This window comes from Sphaerulina musiva (genome assembly GCF_000320565.1).
Source record: "Sphaerulina musiva SO2202 unplaced genomic scaffold SEPMUscaffold_2, whole genome shotgun sequence".
NCBI classification, from domain to species: domain Eukaryota; kingdom Fungi; phylum Ascomycota; class Dothideomycetes; order Mycosphaerellales; family Mycosphaerellaceae; genus Sphaerulina; species Sphaerulina musiva.
This window is the reverse complement of record NW_016017384.1, coordinates 1,128,314-1,149,007: the sequence shown is the minus strand read 5'-3', so window position 1 is coordinate 1,149,007 and position 20,694 is coordinate 1,128,314. Positions and strand designations below refer to the sequence as shown.

Below are 20,694 nucleotides of genomic sequence, written 5' to 3'. Positions count from 1 at the left end.
TGAGTCCTTTCATGCACAGCAAACGAGATACAATATAAACAAGACGGTTCTCCCCAGGGACCACCAGTCTCCAGGACGGGCACCCAACAACAAGAGGGCCGTTCAAGACCGCAGACCACCTCCTACGTGTACCTACTACGGTATGTTAAGAGCCCGCAGTCTAGTGTATGTCCGAGGGCGCTAGTGCTAACCGTCGAGCTGCTGCCAACACCACCTGCTACATTAGCTCTGGTGGCGGAAGACCTGCCGGTGGTTACAAGTTTATAAAAATGTAGAGAACAGCCGAACCAAGCTTCATCCCGTGCCTGTGACACTCACGTCATCGTGGGCGGTGCACGTGTTCTGCCAGGCGAGGTTTCAGCGCATCTCCGCCACTTCTGTCAGGCTACAGGCTACCTCTACAGCTCCCTACATGTACCTTACCTACTGACCTTAGGGATTAGACCAGTGCGGACCGTCAGAGTGACCGGAGTGACGACCACTGTGTATGTACCTAGTACCTACCAGGTACCTGACATACATGTACCTAGACTGCACCCGCAACCAAAGGCCCTTCTCACCAGACTCAGCAGATTGACGCGAGCAACAGAAGCAATCAGGTCAGGTCAGGCAGGTAAGCCACGAATCCCCGAGGTACATGTACTGTATGAAATAAGGTTGTTGCTCCAACCTTGAAATCAAGAGAGTCCTGCGATCGCCAAGAATAATTGTGGCACTAAAGGTCCGGCCGGTAGGAGGTAGCAGCACGCACAGCTCTCACTTGGGCGGGCAGCCCCCGCCATTGTGGACAATAATGGATCCTCACCAGACTCGCTGCATCGTGAACTTCCGGCACCCCACGGCGCCTTCGGGAGATCTCTTGTGCTTCGGAAGAGCTGGGATCGGGTTGCGTGGTATCAAAAATGCTATCTTACAGTGACTGACGCCAGGCTATGCGCGCTGTTCCATCTCCCAGTAAAGTACAGCAAATACAATCAATCGTCGAAGGTGATCTGTCACTCGGCGGTCTAGCTGTACATCTCCGTTCACATCATTGTCCTCTTCTTCATGCCTGTTGCGGCCATGCTGGCATCTCATCGTCGACAAGCATTTCCATTCCTGTTCCCGAATACTTCGCTCCTCGCGAATAGCATTTTTGCTCAAGACAGCACACGGGTGATCAAACCAGTGGCAACTGTGCGGCCACCTTCACGAACGTTGAAGCGTTGTCCTTGTTCTAGGGCCAAAGGCTTGTTGATCTCGCATACCATCTCGACGTTGTCCCCTGGCATGACCATCTTGTTCTCTTTCAGCTGCTCAGAGCCCTCAGCCCAAGTGAGAGTGGCAGCCTCGTCGGCCGTTCGCAGGAAAAGCTGTGGCTTGTAGTTGTTCTGAAATCCAGTGTGTCGGCCTCCCTCCTCCTTCGTAAGGACATATAAAGAAGTCAGGAATTTCTTGTGCGCCTTTTGACTGCCAGGGACAGCAATCACCATACCACGCTGGACGTCCTCGCGCTTCACACCACGGAGAAGCAGACCAGAGTTATCACCGGCCTGGGACTGGTCGCAAGATTTCTTGAAGGTCTCGATATCGGTGACCTTGGTCTTGATTGGTGTTGCGTTCTTGCCTACCAGCTCAACTTCCGAATCCTTCTTCAGCACGCCACGCTCGACTCGGCCAGATGCGACAGTTCCTCGGCCAGGGATCGAGAAGACATCCTCGACGGACATCAAGAAAGGCTTGTCCATCTCACGCTCTGGAGTTGGGATCCACTCATCGACCTGCTTCAGGAGCTCGTCGATCTTTTCCTCGCCTATCTCCTTTCTGCGCCCTTCCAGAGAGCAAAGAGCAGAGCCCATGACAATTGGTGTATCGTCACCCTCGAACCCATATGAGGACAGAAGCTCACGCATCTCCATCTCCACGAGCTCCAACATCTCCTGATCCTCTACAGCATCGATTTTGTTCACAAAGACAACAATTCTCTGTACACCAACTTGGCGTGCCAAGAGCAAGTGCTCTCTAGTCTGTGGCATTTGTCCGTCTGAGGCTGCAACAACAATGATCGCACCGTCCATAGACGCAGCACCAGTAATCATGTTCTTGATGTAATCAGCGTGACCGGGGCAATCGACGTGGGCGTAGTGGCGGGCATCGGTTTGGTATTCGATGTGTGCTGTAGAGATGGTGATACCGCGCTTGCGCTCTTCAGGCGCCTTGTCGATGGCACCATACTCGAGAAACTTTGCGTACCCCTTCTCTGCTTGTCGCTTCGTGATGGCTGCGGTGAGTGTAGTCTGCGAGCATTGATCAACATCCATCACAACGCATCTAGCTTGCCACCCGTCCAGGACAGACACATGTGCCACTGTTTCCTGCTCTTTAAACGTCTCCGTACCTTTCCGTGATCGACGTGGCCGATGGTGCCAATGTTCACATGAGGCTTGCTGCGCTCAAAGACGGTGGCGTATCCGCGGACCAACTGCTGCTGGCCCCTAGTGTTGAGTGCGCTCTGGATGGGATTGATGTGCTGTGTGCGCAGAGCCCGCGACGTGCGCAGGAGTCTGGTAGCGAAAGACATGCTCACAGACAGCGCGCGCCGATGAGAGGAAGGCTATTAGTACAAAGAACGATGGGACGAGGCGGAAGTAGTTGATAAGAGGCGACTTTGGGTGGAAGACAATATTTTTGAGCCCAGTTAGAGCTACGGCAGTCGATACACTAAAGTGGCTATATATTCAGGAGAGCACGGCGGGAAAAAGGCACCTCCGCCTCCGCTGGAACTCGACCAGCACTGCGCGGGACTACAGTGACTGCTCACCACTACCACCACCACCACCACCACCACCACCATTGAACCTCGTCTGACTGGCAATCGCTCCTCGCTCTCTCTTCAACGCATCGGTATCCTTCAACACCTACTCTGGTCGATCTGACCATTTCCTGTCAACGACATTTCTGAATTGGTCCTGCAGCCGAGGTCTCTCATGCATCTGAAGCTAGAATAAGGTAGCTTGACAAAGACCCATCTCTTGAAGCCACCCATCCCCCCGCCAGTCCAATGCTATTCCAGCAGTCTTGCAGGAGGTTAGCGACGGCGAGACCAGCAATCATGCCCCTCCGAGCGAAGATTCTTAATCCCGCCATGCAGCAGGGTGCTTTGCGATCAGTATGTCCACAGCGTGGTCGATTTAGACAAGCGGCTGACTGACCCTAGCCGCCATAGCTCACATCTGGCTCCGAGATCAAGGAACTACCGGGCGATGAACCCGATGATGTGCTCTTCAGCAGTCAAGGTGCTGTGCGAAGCATCATCCTCAATCGACCGAAGAAGCTCAACTCGCTCAATGGCAGCATGGCACGGAAGATTATCCCGCGTCTGAAGGAATGGAGTAAGAGCGAGCTGGCCAGTATCGTGACAATCAAGGGCGAGGGTCGAGCATTCTGTGCAGGGGGTGATGTAGCATGGCTTGCACAGAGGAACAAAACAGGCAGCGAGGGACAGCAAGAGAGCAAGGACTACTTCGCGCTGGAATACCAGCTCGACCACCTCATTGCGACCTACAGAAAGCCCTTCGTTGCATTCATCGATGGCATCACCATGGGAGGCGGCGTCGGCCTCTCATTACACGCCCCATTCAGGATAGCGACAGAGAACACAGTCTTCGCCATGCCTGAGACCAACATTGGCTTCTTTCCGGACGTGGGAGCTTCATTTTTCTTGCCGCGGATGGACGGTGAATTGGGCAAGTACTGTGCTTTGACCTCGGAGCAGATTAAGGGTCCCAATGTCTTCTACGCGGGGATTGCAACGCACTATCTGCACTCATCCTCTCTGCCCGATCTCGAAGCACGTCTGGCCGAGCTGCAATTCAAAGACTACGATAATCTCCAAACCCGATACAAAAGCATTAACTCTACAATCGAGGAGTTTGCCACTGGTCTGCCACACGACCAACCCATCTCCGGTCCAGTTGGAGGCAATAGTCGAGTAGCTATCGACTATGTTTTCCAGCCTGCCAATAACTTCGACAAAATGCTCGAGGATCTCGACAGTCTTACTCGTCTGGCTCCAGGCAGCAACGGCTATCCGGAGGTCAAAGAGTGGGCCGAGAAAACCCAGAAAACAATTCTGCAACGTTCGCCGACGTCTTTGAAGGTCTCGTTTGAGCAACTCAATCGTGGCAAGGAGTGGTCAATTGCACAAACTTTCCAGAAGGAACACGCAATCGCCTCCCACTTCATGGAACACGCTGATTTCGTCGAGGGTGTCACAGCACTACTCGTTGACAAACCGAAACGAACACCAAAATGGTCGCCAGATGCTCTCGAAAAAGTATCAGAGGCGGACGTGAATGGCTTCTTCGACCGTGAGACAGATTTCCAACTGCTAGATGTGGATGCAGGCAGCACTGGTAAGGATTGGAATGAGTATCCGCATACATTCGGCCTACCCAGGGAGATCGAGGTGCAAGACAAGGTGCAAGACACGGTGCAAGGCTACACCAAGGACCAGATTCTCGAGCATTTCCTCAAAAAAACAAATGGCAAACAAGGTGTTAAGGAGAAGGTCAGCGAGATCCTCGATCGCAAGACGATTTCGGACGAGACGGGCATACTTTCTTGGATCAGATGAGTGTGAGTAAACAACAACGTTCAAATTTTGTTCGTACGTTCTGGTGTCCAGAACGCGCTGTCGCTGTGCTGTGATGTTTGCATCGTGTGCATATACATGTATATATTATGCCCTGACCCACCTCTCCTAACGCCTCGCTGAAAGGAGCGTAGACCATATTCAGTCTCGTACTCCTCAAGCACTACTTGAGTATTTCATCCCAGTCAGGAGTAAGCACAAATTTGGCTCTGATAATGCCCATGCCCATTCCAATCCCATCCTCTTGCTGATCGGGCGGCTTGTCACCTTCCTTAGGTTTAGTTTCAGGAACTGTCGCTATCAGGACGTTTTGTAAGAACGTAGCTTCAGCGCCTAATCCCAATACCATACTGGTGCCGCCCCAATCAAGAGTAGTCTTGCCCGATGCATGCACTCGAAGCTTTCCGACTTGTCCAGAAGGTAGGCTCAAACCACTACTCGTGGACAACGCAGATTTTGCAGTGGCAGCGGTATTGGGATCAGGAGCGTTATCGTCATCGACGTCCATGGAGTCGCCAGCATCTCCAGCTGGTCGTGCAGCTTCTGTTTCGTCCTTGATCGATATCGCTTTGAGATCGGGCAGAATAGGTGGGAATTGGAAGAGATAGACGTGTTCCTCACGCAGGCGTTGCCGTTCTTGGGCCCTCTTCAGATGACCGTTCTCTTCCCCCATGACAGAATCACCTTCTGCATCAGGTTGTGGAGCGTCCTGAGGTACCAGTCTACCCAGCTCATGTCGGATGTTTTGCTTATCATCGTAGTGGCGCACCCACTCATCCTTTTCAGCTTGAGTCTGGAAGTGCGGTTCGGGGGGTCTCTCGATGTCAGACTCATTGCCATCAACATCAGTAGCGTCCGCTGTAGCCTTAATCCTCTCCTTGGCCTTTCTTTTACTCTCCGGGGACGACGGCATATCGTCCAGGGGACTTGTGATGGCCACTCCAGACTGTAAATCGCCTACTTCAGGTGCGCTAGGACGTGTCTGCTCCTCGTCTAAGGGTTCGCGCTTGACCTGTGGCTCTCCTTCTGTATCAGATGAGCTATATGTAGTGGGCCGCTTTGGTACTGCTGCTGTCCCTGTTACTTCCACGTCTCTGGCTCTTTGCTTGCCTCTTCTTTTGTCCGATATCGCATCTGCAGCATCGCTTGAGTCTGGCGAATCTTCTGCTTGCAGGCCGACTGCGCGTTCCTTATGCGGTACTCGTGACAGCCGAACTGGCACGAATGGATTCTCGAGCTCTGGCGGGTTGTCTCCAGTCAGATCAATCACTTGCATTTGGTCAATGTCCCTTTTGACGCCCTCATTCTCGTCTTCATCGCTGGAAATATAGAGTCCGTCCTCTGCGTTCATCGGTGGTCGAACCCCTCCCATTTCCACATCACGGTCTCCCCCCTCTCTCTTGATCCCCGATCCACCATAGTATCCCATCGCTCCAGACCTCCCTCCACCAGCAGACCCACCACCGCCTCCGCCACCTCCACCACCTCCCGATCCCGGGTATACAGGTCTGCTGCTCCGCAAGCCTTTCGTATCTGATACGGCACGACCCCCACCAAACACCCCAGCTGCCTCTGACGCATGTTCTCTGGGTCGGTCGCTCATGTGTCCTCCTCGCCCTCGACCACCCCTAGGTCCACCTCTACCTCTGCCATAGCCGAACTTTCTGTCCTCTTTTGCCTTCCTCTTTGCCTCTTCCACAGCAGCCTTGGTTTCAGCTTCCTTCTTCTTCGCTTCAGCTGCCTCGAGCTCTGCTCGTGCGGTTGCAGATCGTCTTCCAGCAAACTTGGGCTGCGGCTTCGCACCTCCACGTCCTCTCATGGCAGGCGATGGCCGTGCGGATCCCGAACGCGGCGCCGGTGTCCCTGGAGCCGGGGTACCACCAGGCGTCACAATGGGAGTATTGCTGCCAGACATGGGCGCATCCGGAGCTGCTTGTTGGGAGACGCTCTCCAACTTGACAGCCTCTTTGCCAATAGCAGACGTATTGCCATTCTTTGCGGGTGGTTTTGGCGGCATCGTGCTGTTTCCGTGTTGTCTGGCATGGAAGGTTCCCTGGGTACCTGTAGAGTGAAGCTCAAATTTGTGAGATCGACGGCTGGTTATCGATAGCGAGGCACGCCTGTGTGATTTAACCTCAATCAAGTTAGAGCGTTGACGTTGCCCAGACAACCAGACCTCGCTGCGCGACGCCAAACAGACAAGCACGTAGTCGCAAACGATCCAACAGAAAGCGCGATCACCAGCGACATGGGCCAGAGCTGTCCACTTGCAAGCATGTGTTAGCATTCAGACTCAGTTGTTGAATGTATAAGGTACTTCCAATTTCCTTCAACTGCGGCAGTAAGACGTACTCTTGGATCTATGTGACGGATTCGACGAACTGACTCGACTGTCCTCGCCCAAGATCTCGTCACTCCTGCACGGACACTCCCACCACACGGAGACACACGCAAACACAGAATTAACAATGCCTCGTGCGCTCACCACCCCCGACCTCTACCACCACTCCACTGCCAGCGCCCCGAGTCTTCGCAGTCGGACGCCCATCGATATTGCCGACATGCAGAGACCATTCACGCCGCCCGATGGCGACGGAGGCAACGTCAAGGTCGTCGTCAGAGTGCGCAAACACATCAAGCGAGAAATTGAGGCTGGCCAACCATGCCTCGTGAGCATGAACCCCGAGACTCAAGAAACGACAATCCAGCCGCCCGACCTGACGGATGAGCAACTGCGGCACTCGCGCAAGCAGTATGAGGAGAAGAGTTTCACGTTCGACAAGTCCTTCTGGTCACAGAATGAGGCCGACCCGCACTTCGCCAGCCAAAGCGACATTTACAACTCGTTTGGCGAGGAGTTCCTGGATCACAATTTTGACGGCTACCACACATGCATCTTCGCCTATGGGCAGACTGGCAGTGGCAAGTCATACACCATGATGGGCACTCCGGACCAGCCAGGTCTGATCCCCCGCACATGTCGAGGACTGTTCGAGCGCGTGGAGTCGGAGCAGAGTGGCAGTATAACATACAACGTTCACGTCTCCTACTTTGAGATCTACAACGAGCACGTCAAAGACCTGCTCACACCACGCACGAACCCCCCTACATATCTCAAGATCAGAGAGAGTAAGGGAGAGGGTGTCTTTGTCCAAAATTTGACAGATGAAAAGGTCGAAAGCTACGAAGATATTGAGAGAATCATGAGGACTGGAGACCTAAATCGGACTGTGGCAAGCACAAAGATGAACGACACGTCTTCACGATCACATGCCGTCTTCACATTGACACTCAAGCAAATCCAGGCCGATCTCTCGGACGACAGCACGATCGAAAGAGTGGCGCGCATGAGATTGGTTGACTTGGCAGGATCTGAGCGAGCAGGGAGGACTGAAGCTACTGGACAACGATTGCGGGAAGGCGGCAACATCAACCAGTCCCTTACTACTCTTGGCCGTGTCATCGCTGCTCTCGCAGATCCCAAGAGACAGCGTGCCACCCGCATGACAGGACTGCAGAATCAAACGAAGCGCCGTGCGGAAGTGGTGCCGTACAGAGACAGTGTCTTGACGTGGCTACTCAGAGATTCGCTTGGTGGCAACAGCAAGACAGCGATGGTGGCTTGTATCTCACCAACTGACTACGATGAGACGTTGTCGACCCTTCGATACGCAGACCAGGCCAAGCGTATTCGCACTAAAGCTCATGTCAACCAGGACAACAAATCCGCAGCAGAGCGCGACGCGCAGATCATGGAGATGGCCGAGACAATCAAGCAGCTGCAGCTCTCAGTAAACACTGCTGCGACTCGCAAGAGAGACGAGGCCGATCGTGCCAGGGACGAGCTGGAAGACTACCAGCGACAAGTAGGCAAGATGCATCGCGCAATGCAGGAGTCGAAAGCCGTCTCCGACACAAAGATCCGTGCTTTGACGCAGGAAGTAGAAGAGCTCAGGCCCCAGAATGAGGCGCTTCGAATGGAGATCGAGACATTGCGACGCCATCTGGCACTTGCGGTGGGCGAGTTGAAGAATCCAATAGTGCTCCCTGAAGCCTTCATGGACAACGAGCATGACGAGAATTCAGTGTATGAAGACTCCGATCACGATAGCGGCGTGGACGATGGACTCTCTTACTCTGAAGATCAGAATGAATTTGAGCACGAAAGCTGGCAGGCAGATGTTGACGCGTTGCTGAATGATCTTGGCCTATTCAAGAGGAAGGTGATGGACGACAAATCTCGCTTCCCTCATCCCGACGTTGGATCACAGGTCAGCACGGTCTGAAGGCAGTTCTGATCGAAACCGAGTCACCGACGGCATTGCACAGAAAGATTAGAATGGTGCGTACGAGACATGATCAATGAGGTAAGCGTTGTTGCGCGGAGTTTGGGTAAGGCGTGAACCCTGGAAATTAGCCCGCTTGACATTGCCCAGCAATGGAGGAACTTAGGTAGCTGAACGAGTGAATGATATGTTCATACCAGACTATACAATCGCAAGTCGCTATAACTTCAAGGGACTCAGTCGATTTCGACCAGGTTTCTCTTGATTTGATGAGTCGTCTCGGGGTCTGATACTGCAGTGCTCTCCTTGCTTGTGGACCAATTCTGATCTCATGATGTTCCCCGTGGCTATCAACGGCCATTCTCGCAAATGATGTTGGATCGCCTGCATGTTGAAAGAGAATTATCGTATGCTCTAATCGAAAGGTCACTGCCTGATCCGGCGAGATCGCATTCGACGGACAGCTGCAGAATGGGAGCCACGTAATTTTGCGACTTTTATCCTCGATCAGCCAGCTATGTATCCCCAGCCAACTCTCATATTTGCTAGTGAGCCTCACCTATGAGTCTGTCACTTCGACGCGACCGAGTTAGCGAGCACTGCTGTAAGTCGTGGTGCTCGAGGTGCAACCCATGAAATGCTACGGCAAGCAACGCGCCTAGGAACGCTAAGCCCAGAATTGGCAGGGTGCATTTGCTGATGTGTACATTGAAGAGGTGTCTCCACAATGAAAAGTACAGACACGAGCTGGCGGTAACGGATTTCACAACTGGCGGCGCCATCGCAATCGCCATTAGATTGATGCCTTCGCACAAAGGGGTTTGCTCAGAGTTTTGGGCCTCGTTCCTATCTGGCCCACGTTAGTCTGTGTCGATTTCGGCTTCATGCAAGCAGGGAGAGAGTATTAGACGGATCAGAAAAAGTTGCGTATAGTTTGTGTCACCATATCTCAACGAATGAGAGTTAGACAGCTCCAATATGTGAGTATCATCATTGTGTAGGCAGCGAAATTGGTATAAGCTTACCCAGAGACTCGTGGCGGCCAGTCGGGGAATGTTGCACGCTCGTACTGTGGTGTTGGACCATTATTCGACTGCTGTCCGCAGGGGATGCATAAGCGGGCGATTTGGTTCGGTAGAATGAAATGTTAGTCGTCCTCAGCGTCAAAAGCCAGTTTGACTGGCTGTGCCTTTTTCTTCGCTTTCTTGACGACTTTCTTTCCAGAAGGTACATGGTGTTCGTCCTCAGCATCATCTTGCCCGCCGATTGCCTTCACTGCTTTGCGCTTCTTCTGCGCAGTACCATTGGTGACCTTAGAGTCTGAACGTATTGTAGCGCTCGCCAATGGAGTGCCAGACATCCTGCGTTCGCCAGCACTATCATTGGCCTCCTTGATACTGCTAGTATCATGAGTGCTCTCCAAGGCAGCTTTCTTGAGCTTCTCGTATTCCTCCGTGCTCACTGTCTCTCCACTTTCGTCCACCACAGTTGGTCCTTCACTCTCCTGAGGGTCCTTTGCACGTTTTGCACGTGCGATAGGCTGTTCATGGCGGTCGATATCTCCGTGGCCAGCCTTCTGATCATGCAGACGCTGCAAGAACGGCGGCAGAGACCTATCGTAGTTCAAATCTTTCGACTTAATTTTGGACATTGCAATCGCCAGACACACTAGATTAAGAGCCCATACGAGCCAGAGGGTTTCTCAAAGCAGCGTTCTCGATATGCGGCCTGTACATGTAGTTGGCAAAAGATGCCTGGTAGTTAGGAGGTAGGTAGGTAGAGAGACGGTAGTCCAGTCGAGAGAAATGGAATCCGAAGTCGACACATGCTTGGCACGGCTCTTCCCGCCGCCTCGCACCTGCCAGAATTTGGAGTCGAGCGTTTAGAGATCAAGCAGACAGCAAACCACCCAGCGCCCACCACGACCTCCAACGATTCGCTTTCCCTCCAAACAGCGACAGAGCACTACCGCAATCATGTCTCACGAATCTGGTACGGCAACTGCGCCACTTGGTACAAACCGAAGCCGAAGGACGAACTAACTCGTGAGCAGTCTGGTACTCGCGCCCGCGCACCTACGGCAAAGGAGCAAGAGCTTGGTATGTTTGAAATCATTGAGATGGAGCAAGTAGGATATACAAGCGGGGAACAAAAAAACTAACGAGGGGACAGCCGTGTCTGCACTCACAAGGCTGGTCTGATTCGCAAGTACGGCCTCAACATCTGCCGTCAGTGCTTCCGTGAGAAGTCCACAGACATCGGTTTCACCAAGGTATGGACAATGGGAGAGTAGTTGTTGCGCTGGACAAAACTGACGAGTTGCAGCACCGCTAAGTGCGCGTTGGCTGGACTGGGAAGGCGAAAGGACTTGATGGGACACGAAAGCAACAGGTTCTCTGGACGAGGAGCAAGATTGCGGCATATCAGGAACGGCGTTCTACAAGATGGTGGCTGCTGTAATGGATGCGCTCTACAACAACGTAGGCAATAGCTCGTCCGCAGCTGCAATGATTTGAAGTCAAAGAAGACCCTCGCATTCCTTCATCATCTGAACAAACCTCACACCCTTTGCCGAGTTGATACTCACAGCGACCATGTTGCCTACACAATTGCAATGAATAGCACGCTCGCAGGTATACGTCAAGATTGACCTGATCAGACGCAGAATATTTCCACGAACCGATTTTGACTGCTCTGAAACCCATGTTTCGACAAAAGCCGAGCCTAAGACATACGCGATCCGATCCCGAATCGTCCGTATCCCGTCGTATTCACATTGCCACCCATGCCGCTTTGAATTTTTTCCTTCGAGGTGATGCCCGAATGCTGAAGAGACCGGTTTGATGTTGTCGCCCACGCACAAACTTTGGAAATGAGTACCTAGTAACACCGATGAGGGTCTGAACGATCTGGACAGCTAGTACCATCACCACCTGCGCTTGAATATCTTCAGGCTCATACAGAAGTCCTGGTTCCTGAGTTGCTATACTGCCGATAGGATAGCCAACATGCAGCCCATTTCCTTCAGCATTGTGTCTTTGCAGACCTGCCTCCAGCTGACAGCGCAGATTCTAACACAGCTTGAAGCCGACGAGCACGAAGTGTTCCGGCAAGGGATGCTCATGCAGACGTAGCTGCTGGATTTGCTAGAGGGGCTGCAGCATTGTGTGCAACTATTGGAAAGGCCAGTGGCCACACAGCAGTATTGATTCATACAGCCAAGCGATAAATTGCGTGTCATGGAGCCTGCAAAGAAATGAATGGCTCTCGAGACTCGAGGTTATAGTACAGCAGTCGTAAACTCCCTGTTCCTTGCATTTCAGGATGATCGACAAGGCTCAAGCCACCTCTCGACAAATCACCGAGTGGGATTCGGCTGCTGCGCTGACCGGGGAAGCCGCGCAGATGCAGCAGTCGAAGAGCAGCACATACAGAGAAGTAGAAGGTGGGTGCAAGTGGTTGACTGGTTGTTGTCCGACCACCTACGCAGCATGTACTGCTTGCTGGAGCTGCTGACAGCGGGCGGAGGAATACAATCTCTCCAACTCGCGGTGGCTGCCCCCTTCGGAAGGCAAGTTGTACCGAGTCAGCAAGGTCCAGAATCCATTGTCCTATCCCAGATCTTGTGTTGCACGGAGTGGTTTGCTCGCACGCTCGACAGCGTCCTACTCAGCGAACGTGACGACTGCGATCCGCTGATGTACGCATGTAATGGATCTGTCGAAGGCTTCCAGCGTGCAAACAAAGTTGTGCGGAGCTGCCGCTCATGTATTATAGTAATCTTTTTCCGTTAAGATTAGAAGTAAACGCACAGACGCGCTACCTGCCGTTCCTGTTGGCTGTCCTGTTCCAACATCCGCGACAGCAACAGCATCACCGACCGTCGCGACCCATTTGGAGCTCGAACAGCATATCACGCCGCGCGAAACCACCGCATCGCAGTGCGTTCCTGTCCCTGTGTCTGTGTCTGCCCTTCGCCGTCCGCTGCCGTCTGTTTCGAGACGTTTGCGGCACAGCTCGTTCAAAGGCCACACAAGCCGCGCCTGCCCAAGCCCAAGCTTCGCTTCACCTGGGGTGCTCCAATTCAACCACTCCCTGGCTCGATTCGCGCTCCTCGGACTCGCAACGCAGTACCTGAGTGCGCGCACGCAGGCGATTCTGAGCGTCGTCGCTCGCAGCCGGCATGGCGGACACGAATGAGAGCATCCAGACCAAGATTCAGATAGCGAGGAGAGACGCGGAGGCGCTCAAGGACCGAATAAAGCGCAAGAAGGATGAGCTTGCAGATACCACACGTGAGTCCAATGCGTCTGTACACTACGTGCTGCGTGGTGTGCAGACGATCTCGAGCGATCATGGGCTTACACATCTCTCCTGATAACAGTCCGCGATGTCGCGCGACGACAGACAGAGCAGCTGCCGAGACTGGCCATGAAGACGAAGCGTACCCTGAAGGGACATTTGGCCAAAATTTACGCGATGCACTGGTCCACCGACCGCAGACATCTGGTGTCAGCCTCGCAGGACGGCAAGCTGATCATCTGGGATGCCTACACTACCAACAAAGTGCACGCCATCCCCCTCCGGTCGTCCTGGGTCATGACATGCGCATACTCACCCAGCGGTAACTACGTGGCCTGCGGCGGCCTCGACAACATTTGCTCCATCTACAACCTTTCCGCTCGCGAGGGGCCTACACGAGTTGCTCGTGAGCTCAGTGGCCACTCGGGGTATCTCAGTTGTTGCAGATTCATCAACGACAGGCGCATTCTCACATCCTCGGGAGACATGACCTGTGTGCTCTGGGATATTGAGACTGGACAAAAGATTACCGAATTTGCTGATCATCTGGGCGATGTGATGAGCTTGAGCATAAATCCTCTGGATAACAACCAATTTGTGTCTGGAGCCTGTGATGCATTCGCGAAGCTGTGGGATATCAGACAGCAAAAGTGCACGCAAACGTTTGCTGCTCACGACTCCGACATCAACGCTATTCAATTCTTCCCTAACGGCAACGCGTTTGGTACTGGCTCTGATGATGCATCCTGCCGGCTGTTTGACATTCGTGCGGACAGGGAGCTGCAGGCTTACACGGTGAGCGCGACCTACCACTCATTGATTCGGTAAATTCGTGCTAATCTGTGTTCAGATCGGCGAGCCCGTTTGTGGTATCACCTCTGTCGCTTTCTCCGTGTCGGGCCGACTGCTCTTTGCGGGCTACGATGACTTCGAGTGCAAGGTCAGCTATAGTCGCGTTGCTTGCTAGCAATAATGATATGTTGCGAGCACGCCTGCTGACACTCTAACAGGTCTGGGACGTTCTTCGGGGCGAGAGAATCGGCACTCTTCAGGGGCATGACAATCGAGTCAGCTGCCTTGGTGTGAGCAATGATGCCATGTCATTATGCACGGGATCCTGGGACTCAATGGTATGTGGCACTACCCAAATGTGCTCCGCCGCACCACATGCTAATGTCTCGAGACAGTTGCGGATCTGGGCATGATCAATATGATGGTTCACCGTGAAATTCGTCGCGGTCGTGATCAGACTTACAGCACACGATCCCCGGTCCGCCGACTCGTATAATGCCGCCGTAACTCTTCACACAAATTGACGCTACGCGACACTTCCTTTGTATCTCGGCAGACGGAAAGTTCAACATGTACAAGACCTCGCAATCCATCTGTCCACTACTGTTCTGGACGGAGCAAGCCGTATCTTATACCCATCAAACGTGGAGGCATACTGGATTACAGAGCCCCCGCGATGCATGATCTTCCCCTGAGGCTGCCCGATTGGGCACTTTCTTTCTTCAAATTACTCTCTTGAGTAGCTGTACCTGCGTAACCGCCGCATTGAGCGCTCCAGGCGCTGGCGCACGATGTAGCATTTGGGAGGGGTTTCTTCTTCGATCGAGCTGGCCGCTGTTCCGGCGCACTGTTCAAATAGCTGTACTGAGCAAGCAACGGTATCCAAAAGCCGGGCTTTGTCACAGCATACAAAGCGCTGTGTTCTTGATTAGAGATCCAGATAGTCGAAGAATTGATTGACTGTGACAAAGCCAGCTATGCCTTGCTTTCTGCGTTCTCTGTCCCTGACTCCGTCTGCTGGCTGACAGTGAGCTGCTGCCGATTATCGCTTTTGACTCGAGCACTTATAGAGGCCCGGATGGCAGGCGTGTAGCTACAGCCTACATGTTGCCTTCAAGAATCGATATACTTAATGTTTCAGAACGCACCTATGGACTACGATTTTGCAGGGCGCTGAGCTGGGAGCGAATAAGGCCAGCCCTAAGGTCATCTCTAGCGTGAACCATGCGAAAGTCAAAGCGCCCCTGCCCTAGCTTGGTTTGCATTGATGAAACGCCTTAATTTAGGATTCAGGGCTGCCCAGGCCGATCCAAAAAGAGGGAGGCTAGGCAGTAGTCGGTGAAGACCACTCCAGTATACCAATACGGATGTTGTTGCTGGCATGCGCGTGTCACAGCATACCCGCAGGTTTGGTTCAACGAGAAGATGACTTACCGCTGGCTGTTGGTCCTCTTAAAGAATAGTTAGTTCTACGGTTCTACCTCCTAGCTGACCTTGCGAGTGACACTGAAGTCAAAACTTCGTCCATTCGCTCGCTGTAGAGAGAGAGAGAAAGAGAGAGCACTGCGATCGAGTCGAATCAAAAGTTGCAACCTTCAAGGATGTCGGGTGCACAGGATGAGTTCAAGGAGTTGATGCGGGACAAGGAAAGATCAAGCGCGCATCCTGAAGATGAACACGACGACGCGCGATCATTCCTGAATCTCTCTGACGACTCTGATGACGACGTTACACCACCTGCATCTGCGCCGCGGGCCTCTATGAATGGCTCCAGGAGCACCATACCTGTCAAGCGATATGGCGCAAACACTGGGCCCAAGGGAGTCATATCGGACGCGCAAGACTTCCAGGATTCGCGTCGCACGCAGCGAGCGTCTCTGCGTAGCACCTCCAGTCTGACCTCCTTTGCCCAGCAGCTGTCATTAAGAGAGCAAGCACCTGCCGAGAAAATTGAAGAGGAGGACGACCTTGACCTTGAAGATGGCGATGATGATGGATTCATGGAGAAGTGGAGGAAGAGCAGAATCAAAGACATGCAGACTGGCCCCAAGGGAAGTCAGATGCACCGAAATGGCAATGGTAATAGCACAAGACTGCTCGGCAGTCTGACCATGGTTGACCCAGATGGGTACCTGGATGCTGTCGAGAATTCCGAAGCAGACACAGTCGTGATAGTCTACATCTACGACGACTACGTGAGTACTTCTGTTTAGGAAGCAATTTCCTGGAGCTGACGTACCACAGTCGCAGGTCAGTGACCTGTTTGAGCGTTGCGTTCGCACACTGGCTGGCAAGCACCAAGATACTCGCTTTGTTAAGCTACATTACGAAGACGCACAGATGGAGCCCATGGGCGTGCCCGCCATCATTGCATATCGCAACGGAGACAAATTTGCGGGCTTGGTCCCACTTATCAACGAGCTTCCCGACGATGCGGAGCTAAACGCGCTGACTTTGGAGACTGTACTCAAGAGGCATGTTTCATAAGCAAGATTGGCTCCAATATCTACTGACTGAAGCCCTCAGGCACCAAATTTTGAGATAAAGGTCGGCTCACTTCTGTGATCGGCTTGACCATTCGCCTTGAGCATCTGACTCAGCATTCCACATTCAACGACAACTTCTCCTCCGTTGTCCGCTACGTCTCGGCATACGCGGGACTTCCAAGCACGGAACTGTGCGCAAATATCAGTCCGTAGAGTATTTTGGGGTCCCTCCACATGACAACGACGAAGAAGGGGCATGGCTTTGTCTACCGATGGTCCAGCGCAGCGGATTCTGGGCGAACGGTCTTCACGGCTCACGGGCGTTAACTGATCAGCTATGTGTGCCAATTCTAGGGCTATTAGTGAGGGTTTGGTTCAGTTCACATAACGCATAAAACAACGCACGTCGCCGAGCATACCATGAGTTCGAGTACGATATGGTGAACACAGCCCGAGTCCGGCTGAGGCCTGGCTGTGGACCATGTTACAGTAGAAAGGGTACAATGCAATGATGTGTCATGGGGATGTTCGGACTTCTGGCTGGCATCATGTGCAGGATGCGCACTCTAGGAGATTCTCATACTAGCCTTTACCATATGGTCAAGCAGCCTAGCAATGAAATAAAAAATCCTCGGTTCTTGAATAGTATGATAAGTAGATCATCAGTAAATCAGGCAAACCTTAACTATAAGTACAGTGCCCCCTAGTATGTGAGTAGGAATGTCTTGTGAGTGAAGTATCCAACTCACCCCCGACCTCGTTGCTATACGGGGTACTATCTGCGTACGTTCCTTCCACTTTGGTCAGGTAAGGTATGGATGCTTCACATTTCAAGTGCGTGCACAAGATCGATTCTGCTGAGTTGAAACCCCCACACCCGTCTCGGAGACTTGGCAGTGCCAACTTCATCACTTCTCAGAAACGAGCATCATCAACATTGTCAACTCCATGTTCTTGCTTCAACGACGGCAAAAATGGCATTCTTATTCGACAAAGTGAAGAGCAGCTTGAAGGATGTGGAGGCGAAGATCAAGGCAGAAGCAATCGGCAAACCCGTACACGCCCACACAGATTCAGCCAATGTTTGCTCAGATAACGACAGCCATCACCTCCATCGTTTCCAGAGTTTCGCACCACAGCGCGAGGGAAACGAGGTCAAATGGTATGTCGATGGCTGCTCGTACATGTGGGCCGTGTCCCTCGCCATCGAGAACGCGAAGTCGTCAATATGGATACTGGATTGGTAAGATGTGATCCCGTCCTGTTGCCTGGGCACTGGAATTGCCACTAAATCATTCCTCTCTAGGTGGTTGAGTCCAGAACTCTATCTTCGAAGGCCCCCTGCGCAGCACGAGCAGTACAGACTGGACAGATTACTGTTTGCCGCCGCTCAGCGAGGTGTGCAAGTGAACATCATCGTCTACAAGGAGGTCACACAAGCTTTGACCCTCAGCTCAAGTCACACAAAACATTGGCTGGAGGATGAGGACAAGACCGGGAACATCAAGGTATGACTTTGGTGTGATGTTTCTTTGTGCACGAAATTTCTGCTGATTAGCTGTAGGTCTTGCGCCATCCAGACCATTTGCCAGATAAACAAACTCTGCACTCAAACTTCATCGCAAGCATCAAACAGGCCGGGCTTAGTGCTTCAAAGCTGGCACAGCTTCCTGCAGATGCCGTGAAGGGAATATACGGCATGAACGAGAATACGATCCTATACTGGGCGCATCACGAGAAATTATGTTTGGTCGACAGTCATGTGGCGTTTATGGGCGGGCTTGACCTTTGCTATGGTCGCTGGGACACGAACAATCACGCCATCAGCGATGCACACCCGGGAAACCTCGACAAGATTGTCTTCCCGGGACAGGATTACAACAATGCACGAATCATGGACTTTAGCGACGTAAGCCATTGGGAGAACAACAAGTTACCACGAACTGGCAACAGCCGTATGGGCTGGAGCGACGTGGCAATATGCCTCAAGGGGCCTGTCGTGGAGGACTTGAAAGCTCATTTCGTCCAGCGATGGAATTTCGTGTATTTCGAGAAGTATGATGTCCGCAAGGATGCGAGGTACACACCTCTTGTCTATCACCCTCAAAGAGTTGGCATCATTGGACACCCATATCAGTCCACCGAAGACGGTGGTATCGAGGGCGAGGGTCAGACAGAGGGGTTCCGTAACAGAATCCGCGAGCAGTACGAGAGGGGTCGTGCAAGGCTTGAGGAAGGCAGAGATCGGCTACTCTTTGACCAAGAATATCCAACCGGCCCTCTCGGCGGAGTGCAATGTCAGATCACTCGTAGCGCGTGCAAGTGGAGTCACGGCGTGAGCCTCGAGCATTCTATCGCGAACGCGTACATCCAGACGATCAAGAACAGCAAACACTTTTGCTACATGGAGAACCAGTTTTTCATCACCGCTACAGGACACGAACAGAAGCCGATCCGCAATCTAATTGGTGCCGCAATCGTCGAAAGAATCTTGCGGGCCGCCAGAAACAATGAGGACTGGCACATGATTATCAATATCCCCTCAGTTCCCGCCTTCGCCGGTGATCTCAAGGACGAAGCTGCGCTAGGAACTCGAGCAATCATGGAGTTTCAGTACTTCTCTATCAACAGAGGCGGACATTCGATCATGGAAGAAGTCGCTCGCCAAGGGGTCGACCCCACGAAGTACCTACGCTTCTACAACTTAAGGAGCTACGACAGGATCAACACCAATGCTTCCATGGCAAAGGCCGAGGAACAATCTGGAGTGTCATACGATGATGCACGCAAAGGCTATGACCAGCGTTTCGGGCATACTCTCGGTTCTGACCAGTACAACCAAGAGTATGCAGATGCCGATGGCAACGCCAATGCATACGAACAGTATCAGCAGGCTGCTGGGCAGATGTCCGGAGGAGGAGCGAGCGGACGCTGGGATTCAGTCTCGGAATGCTACATGCTCAACGGACCCGACATTAGATCTGTGCCATGGGAAGGTGATCCTGAAACTGAAATGGACGCATTCGTATCGGAAGAGCTATACATACACTCCAAGTTGCTGATAGTGGATGATCGGATTGTGATCTGCGGCTCGGCCAACCTGAATGACCGATCTCAGCTTGGAGATCACGACAGCGAGATTGCGATGATTATCGAGGATCCGCAAGAAATCGATTCCTACATGGGTGGTCAGCATTGGAAAGCCTCCGTCTTTGCCGCTTCTCTTCGTCGCCAGATCTTCCGGAAACACTTGGGACTGCTCAAGACGCAAATCATGGATCGACCAGATAACAACTTCTTCCCTGTCGGCACGCCAAACGAGTACGATTGGGGCAGCCGGGAAGATCATGCAGTTGCCGACCCCATTTGTGAGTCCTTCTTGGCGTTATGGAATCAGACCGCTGCAACCAATACCCGGGCCTTTGCCAAAGTCTTTCACCCAGTTCCGGATGATTCGGTGAAGACATGGAAAGAATACGACACCTACTATGAAACCTATTTCAAAGCGGACGACCCCAAGCAGAAGGGAGAGGAAAACCAGAAGCCGACCTTCTGGCGATGGGGTCATGTAGTCAAAGAAGAGTTCAGTCCTGGTCCACAAGGAACGCAGGAGATGAAGGAGGTTCTCAGCACGATTAGAGGCAATCTCGTAGAGATGCCGTTGTTGTTCCTGAAGGACGAGGATATTGCGAAGGAGGGATTAGGATTGAATGCGTTGACGGAGGAGGTCTACACTTAGAAGATCTGCCTGGAGACATGGAGAGGTTTCACGGTTTCAGGCTGCCGTACAAACTAGGTTGACGCATTGAGTAACTCGGTTTCCACCAGAGAGACAAGGAGAAATATGACGATGATGATGATACTGATGATACTGATTCCACCACTGGTCTGTCACTTACTTGTCAGGTGGTAGGGTACCTACCTTAGGTAGATAGTATACGCGCGAGAGCCTGGGCACCTAGCCTCCACCGAACACTGAAATGAAAAGAACATCTAGCCAAACGAGAGAACGGAAATAGGATGGACTATACACACACGTCTAGGTACCTTAGTCTTTGAAGATGGATCTCTTCCTGTATTTGTTTGTTTTTCTAACGAGCTGTACGTACTGTACTGTGATATTTACCTTAAGCAGGTAATGTAGGGTAGGGGGTATCGTCAATTTTGGGCGTGTTCACATAACCGCTGTTCGATT

At 52.5% G+C, this 20,694-nt stretch overlaps 10 protein-coding genes across 10 annotated transcripts; 7 read left to right on the top strand and 3 right to left on the bottom strand.

Annotated features, from left to right (window-relative positions):
* Window positions 1–356: 356 nt before the first annotated feature.
* SEPMUDRAFT_147172 (elongation factor Tu) lies at window positions 357–2,641 on the bottom strand. The gene is made up of 2 exons (XM_016904130.1): window positions 2,378–2,641; window positions 357–2,276 (listed from the first exon to the last, which is right to left on the bottom strand). The coding sequence occupies exons 1-2, from the start codon at window positions 2,558–2,560 to the stop codon at window positions 1,140–1,142; spliced, it is 1,320 nt and encodes a 439-aa protein (XP_016763365.1). The 5' UTR covers window positions 2,561–2,641; the 3' UTR covers window positions 357–1,139.
* Window positions 2,642–2,834: 193 nt separating this feature from the next.
* On the top strand, window positions 2,835–6,053 carry SEPMUDRAFT_123576 (ClpP/crotonase). The gene is made up of 2 exons (XM_016901851.1): window positions 2,835–3,148; window positions 3,206–6,053. Exons 1-2 carry the CDS (start codon window positions 3,092–3,094, stop codon window positions 4,613–4,615), a joined length of 1,467 nt encoding a protein of 488 aa, XP_016763364.1. The 5' UTR covers window positions 2,835–3,091; the 3' UTR covers window positions 4,616–6,053.
* Window positions 4,797–6,650, bottom strand: SEPMUDRAFT_138981 (RNA_pol_Rpc4-domain-containing protein; the record flags this gene model as incomplete). Its single annotated transcript, XM_016902893.1, has 1 exon — window positions 4,797–6,650. One exon carries the CDS (start codon window positions 6,648–6,650, stop codon window positions 4,797–4,799), a length of 1,854 nt encoding a protein of 617 aa, XP_016763363.1.
* A 244-nt stretch (window positions 6,651–6,894) lies between these two features.
* SEPMUDRAFT_147170 (kinesin-domain-containing protein) lies at window positions 6,895–9,129 on the top strand. Its single transcript, XM_016904129.1, has 2 exons — window positions 6,895–6,974; window positions 7,039–9,129. Exon 2 carries the CDS (start codon window positions 7,102–7,104, stop codon window positions 8,917–8,919), a length of 1,818 nt encoding a protein of 605 aa, XP_016763362.1. The 5' UTR covers window positions 6,895–6,974; window positions 7,039–7,101; the 3' UTR covers window positions 8,920–9,129.
* Window positions 9,130–9,170: 41 nt separating this feature from the next.
* On the bottom strand, window positions 9,171–10,674 carry SEPMUDRAFT_147168 (uncharacterized protein). The gene is made up of 3 exons (XM_016904128.1): window positions 9,945–10,674; window positions 9,479–9,765; window positions 9,171–9,413 (listed from the first exon to the last, which is right to left on the bottom strand). The coding sequence occupies exon 1, from the start codon at window positions 10,568–10,570 to the stop codon at window positions 10,067–10,069; it is 504 nt and encodes a 167-aa protein (XP_016763361.1). The 5' UTR covers window positions 10,571–10,674; the 3' UTR covers window positions 9,171–9,413; window positions 9,479–9,765; window positions 9,945–10,066.
* Window positions 10,675–10,820: 146 nt separating this feature from the next.
* On the top strand, window positions 10,821–11,544 carry SEPMUDRAFT_123572 (40S ribosomal protein S29). The gene is made up of 4 exons (XM_016901850.1): window positions 10,821–10,911; window positions 10,973–11,018; window positions 11,092–11,191; window positions 11,245–11,544. The coding sequence occupies exons 1-4, from the start codon at window positions 10,896–10,898 to the stop codon at window positions 11,251–11,253; spliced, it is 171 nt and encodes a 56-aa protein (XP_016763360.1). The 5' UTR covers window positions 10,821–10,895; the 3' UTR covers window positions 11,254–11,544.
* Window positions 11,545–11,927: 383 nt separating this feature from the next.
* On the top strand, window positions 11,928–13,057 carry SEPMUDRAFT_114354 (uncharacterized protein; the record flags this gene model as incomplete). Its single annotated transcript, XM_016901089.1, has 4 exons — window positions 11,928–12,049; window positions 12,243–12,364; window positions 12,439–12,668; window positions 12,734–13,057. The coding sequence occupies 4 exons, from the start codon at window positions 11,928–11,930 to the stop codon at window positions 13,055–13,057; spliced, it is 798 nt and encodes a 265-aa protein (XP_016763359.1).
* Window positions 12,796–14,986, top strand: SEPMUDRAFT_147166 (G-protein beta subunit). The gene is made up of 5 exons (XM_016904127.1): window positions 12,796–13,214; window positions 13,304–14,016; window positions 14,072–14,161; window positions 14,232–14,351; window positions 14,409–14,986. Exons 1-5 carry the CDS (start codon window positions 13,103–13,105, stop codon window positions 14,424–14,426), a joined length of 1,053 nt encoding a protein of 350 aa, XP_016763358.1. The 5' UTR covers window positions 12,796–13,102; the 3' UTR covers window positions 14,427–14,986.
* A 430-nt stretch (window positions 14,987–15,416) lies between these two features.
* SEPMUDRAFT_147165 (thioredoxin-like protein) lies at window positions 15,417–17,179 on the top strand. The gene is made up of 3 exons (XM_016904126.1): window positions 15,417–16,208; window positions 16,258–16,487; window positions 16,540–17,179. The coding sequence occupies exons 1-3, from the start codon at window positions 15,615–15,617 to the stop codon at window positions 16,556–16,558; spliced, it is 843 nt and encodes a 280-aa protein (XP_016763357.1). The 5' UTR covers window positions 15,417–15,614; the 3' UTR covers window positions 16,559–17,179.
* A 289-nt stretch (window positions 17,180–17,468) lies between these two features.
* SEPMUDRAFT_130968 (phospholipase D/nuclease) lies at window positions 17,469–20,497 on the top strand. The gene is made up of 3 exons (XM_016902388.1): window positions 17,469–17,742; window positions 17,806–18,007; window positions 18,064–20,497. The coding sequence occupies exons 1-3, from the start codon at window positions 17,474–17,476 to the stop codon at window positions 20,236–20,238; spliced, it is 2,646 nt and encodes an 881-aa protein (XP_016763356.1). The 5' UTR covers window positions 17,469–17,473; the 3' UTR covers window positions 20,239–20,497.
* Window positions 20,498–20,694: the final 197 nt, after the last annotated feature.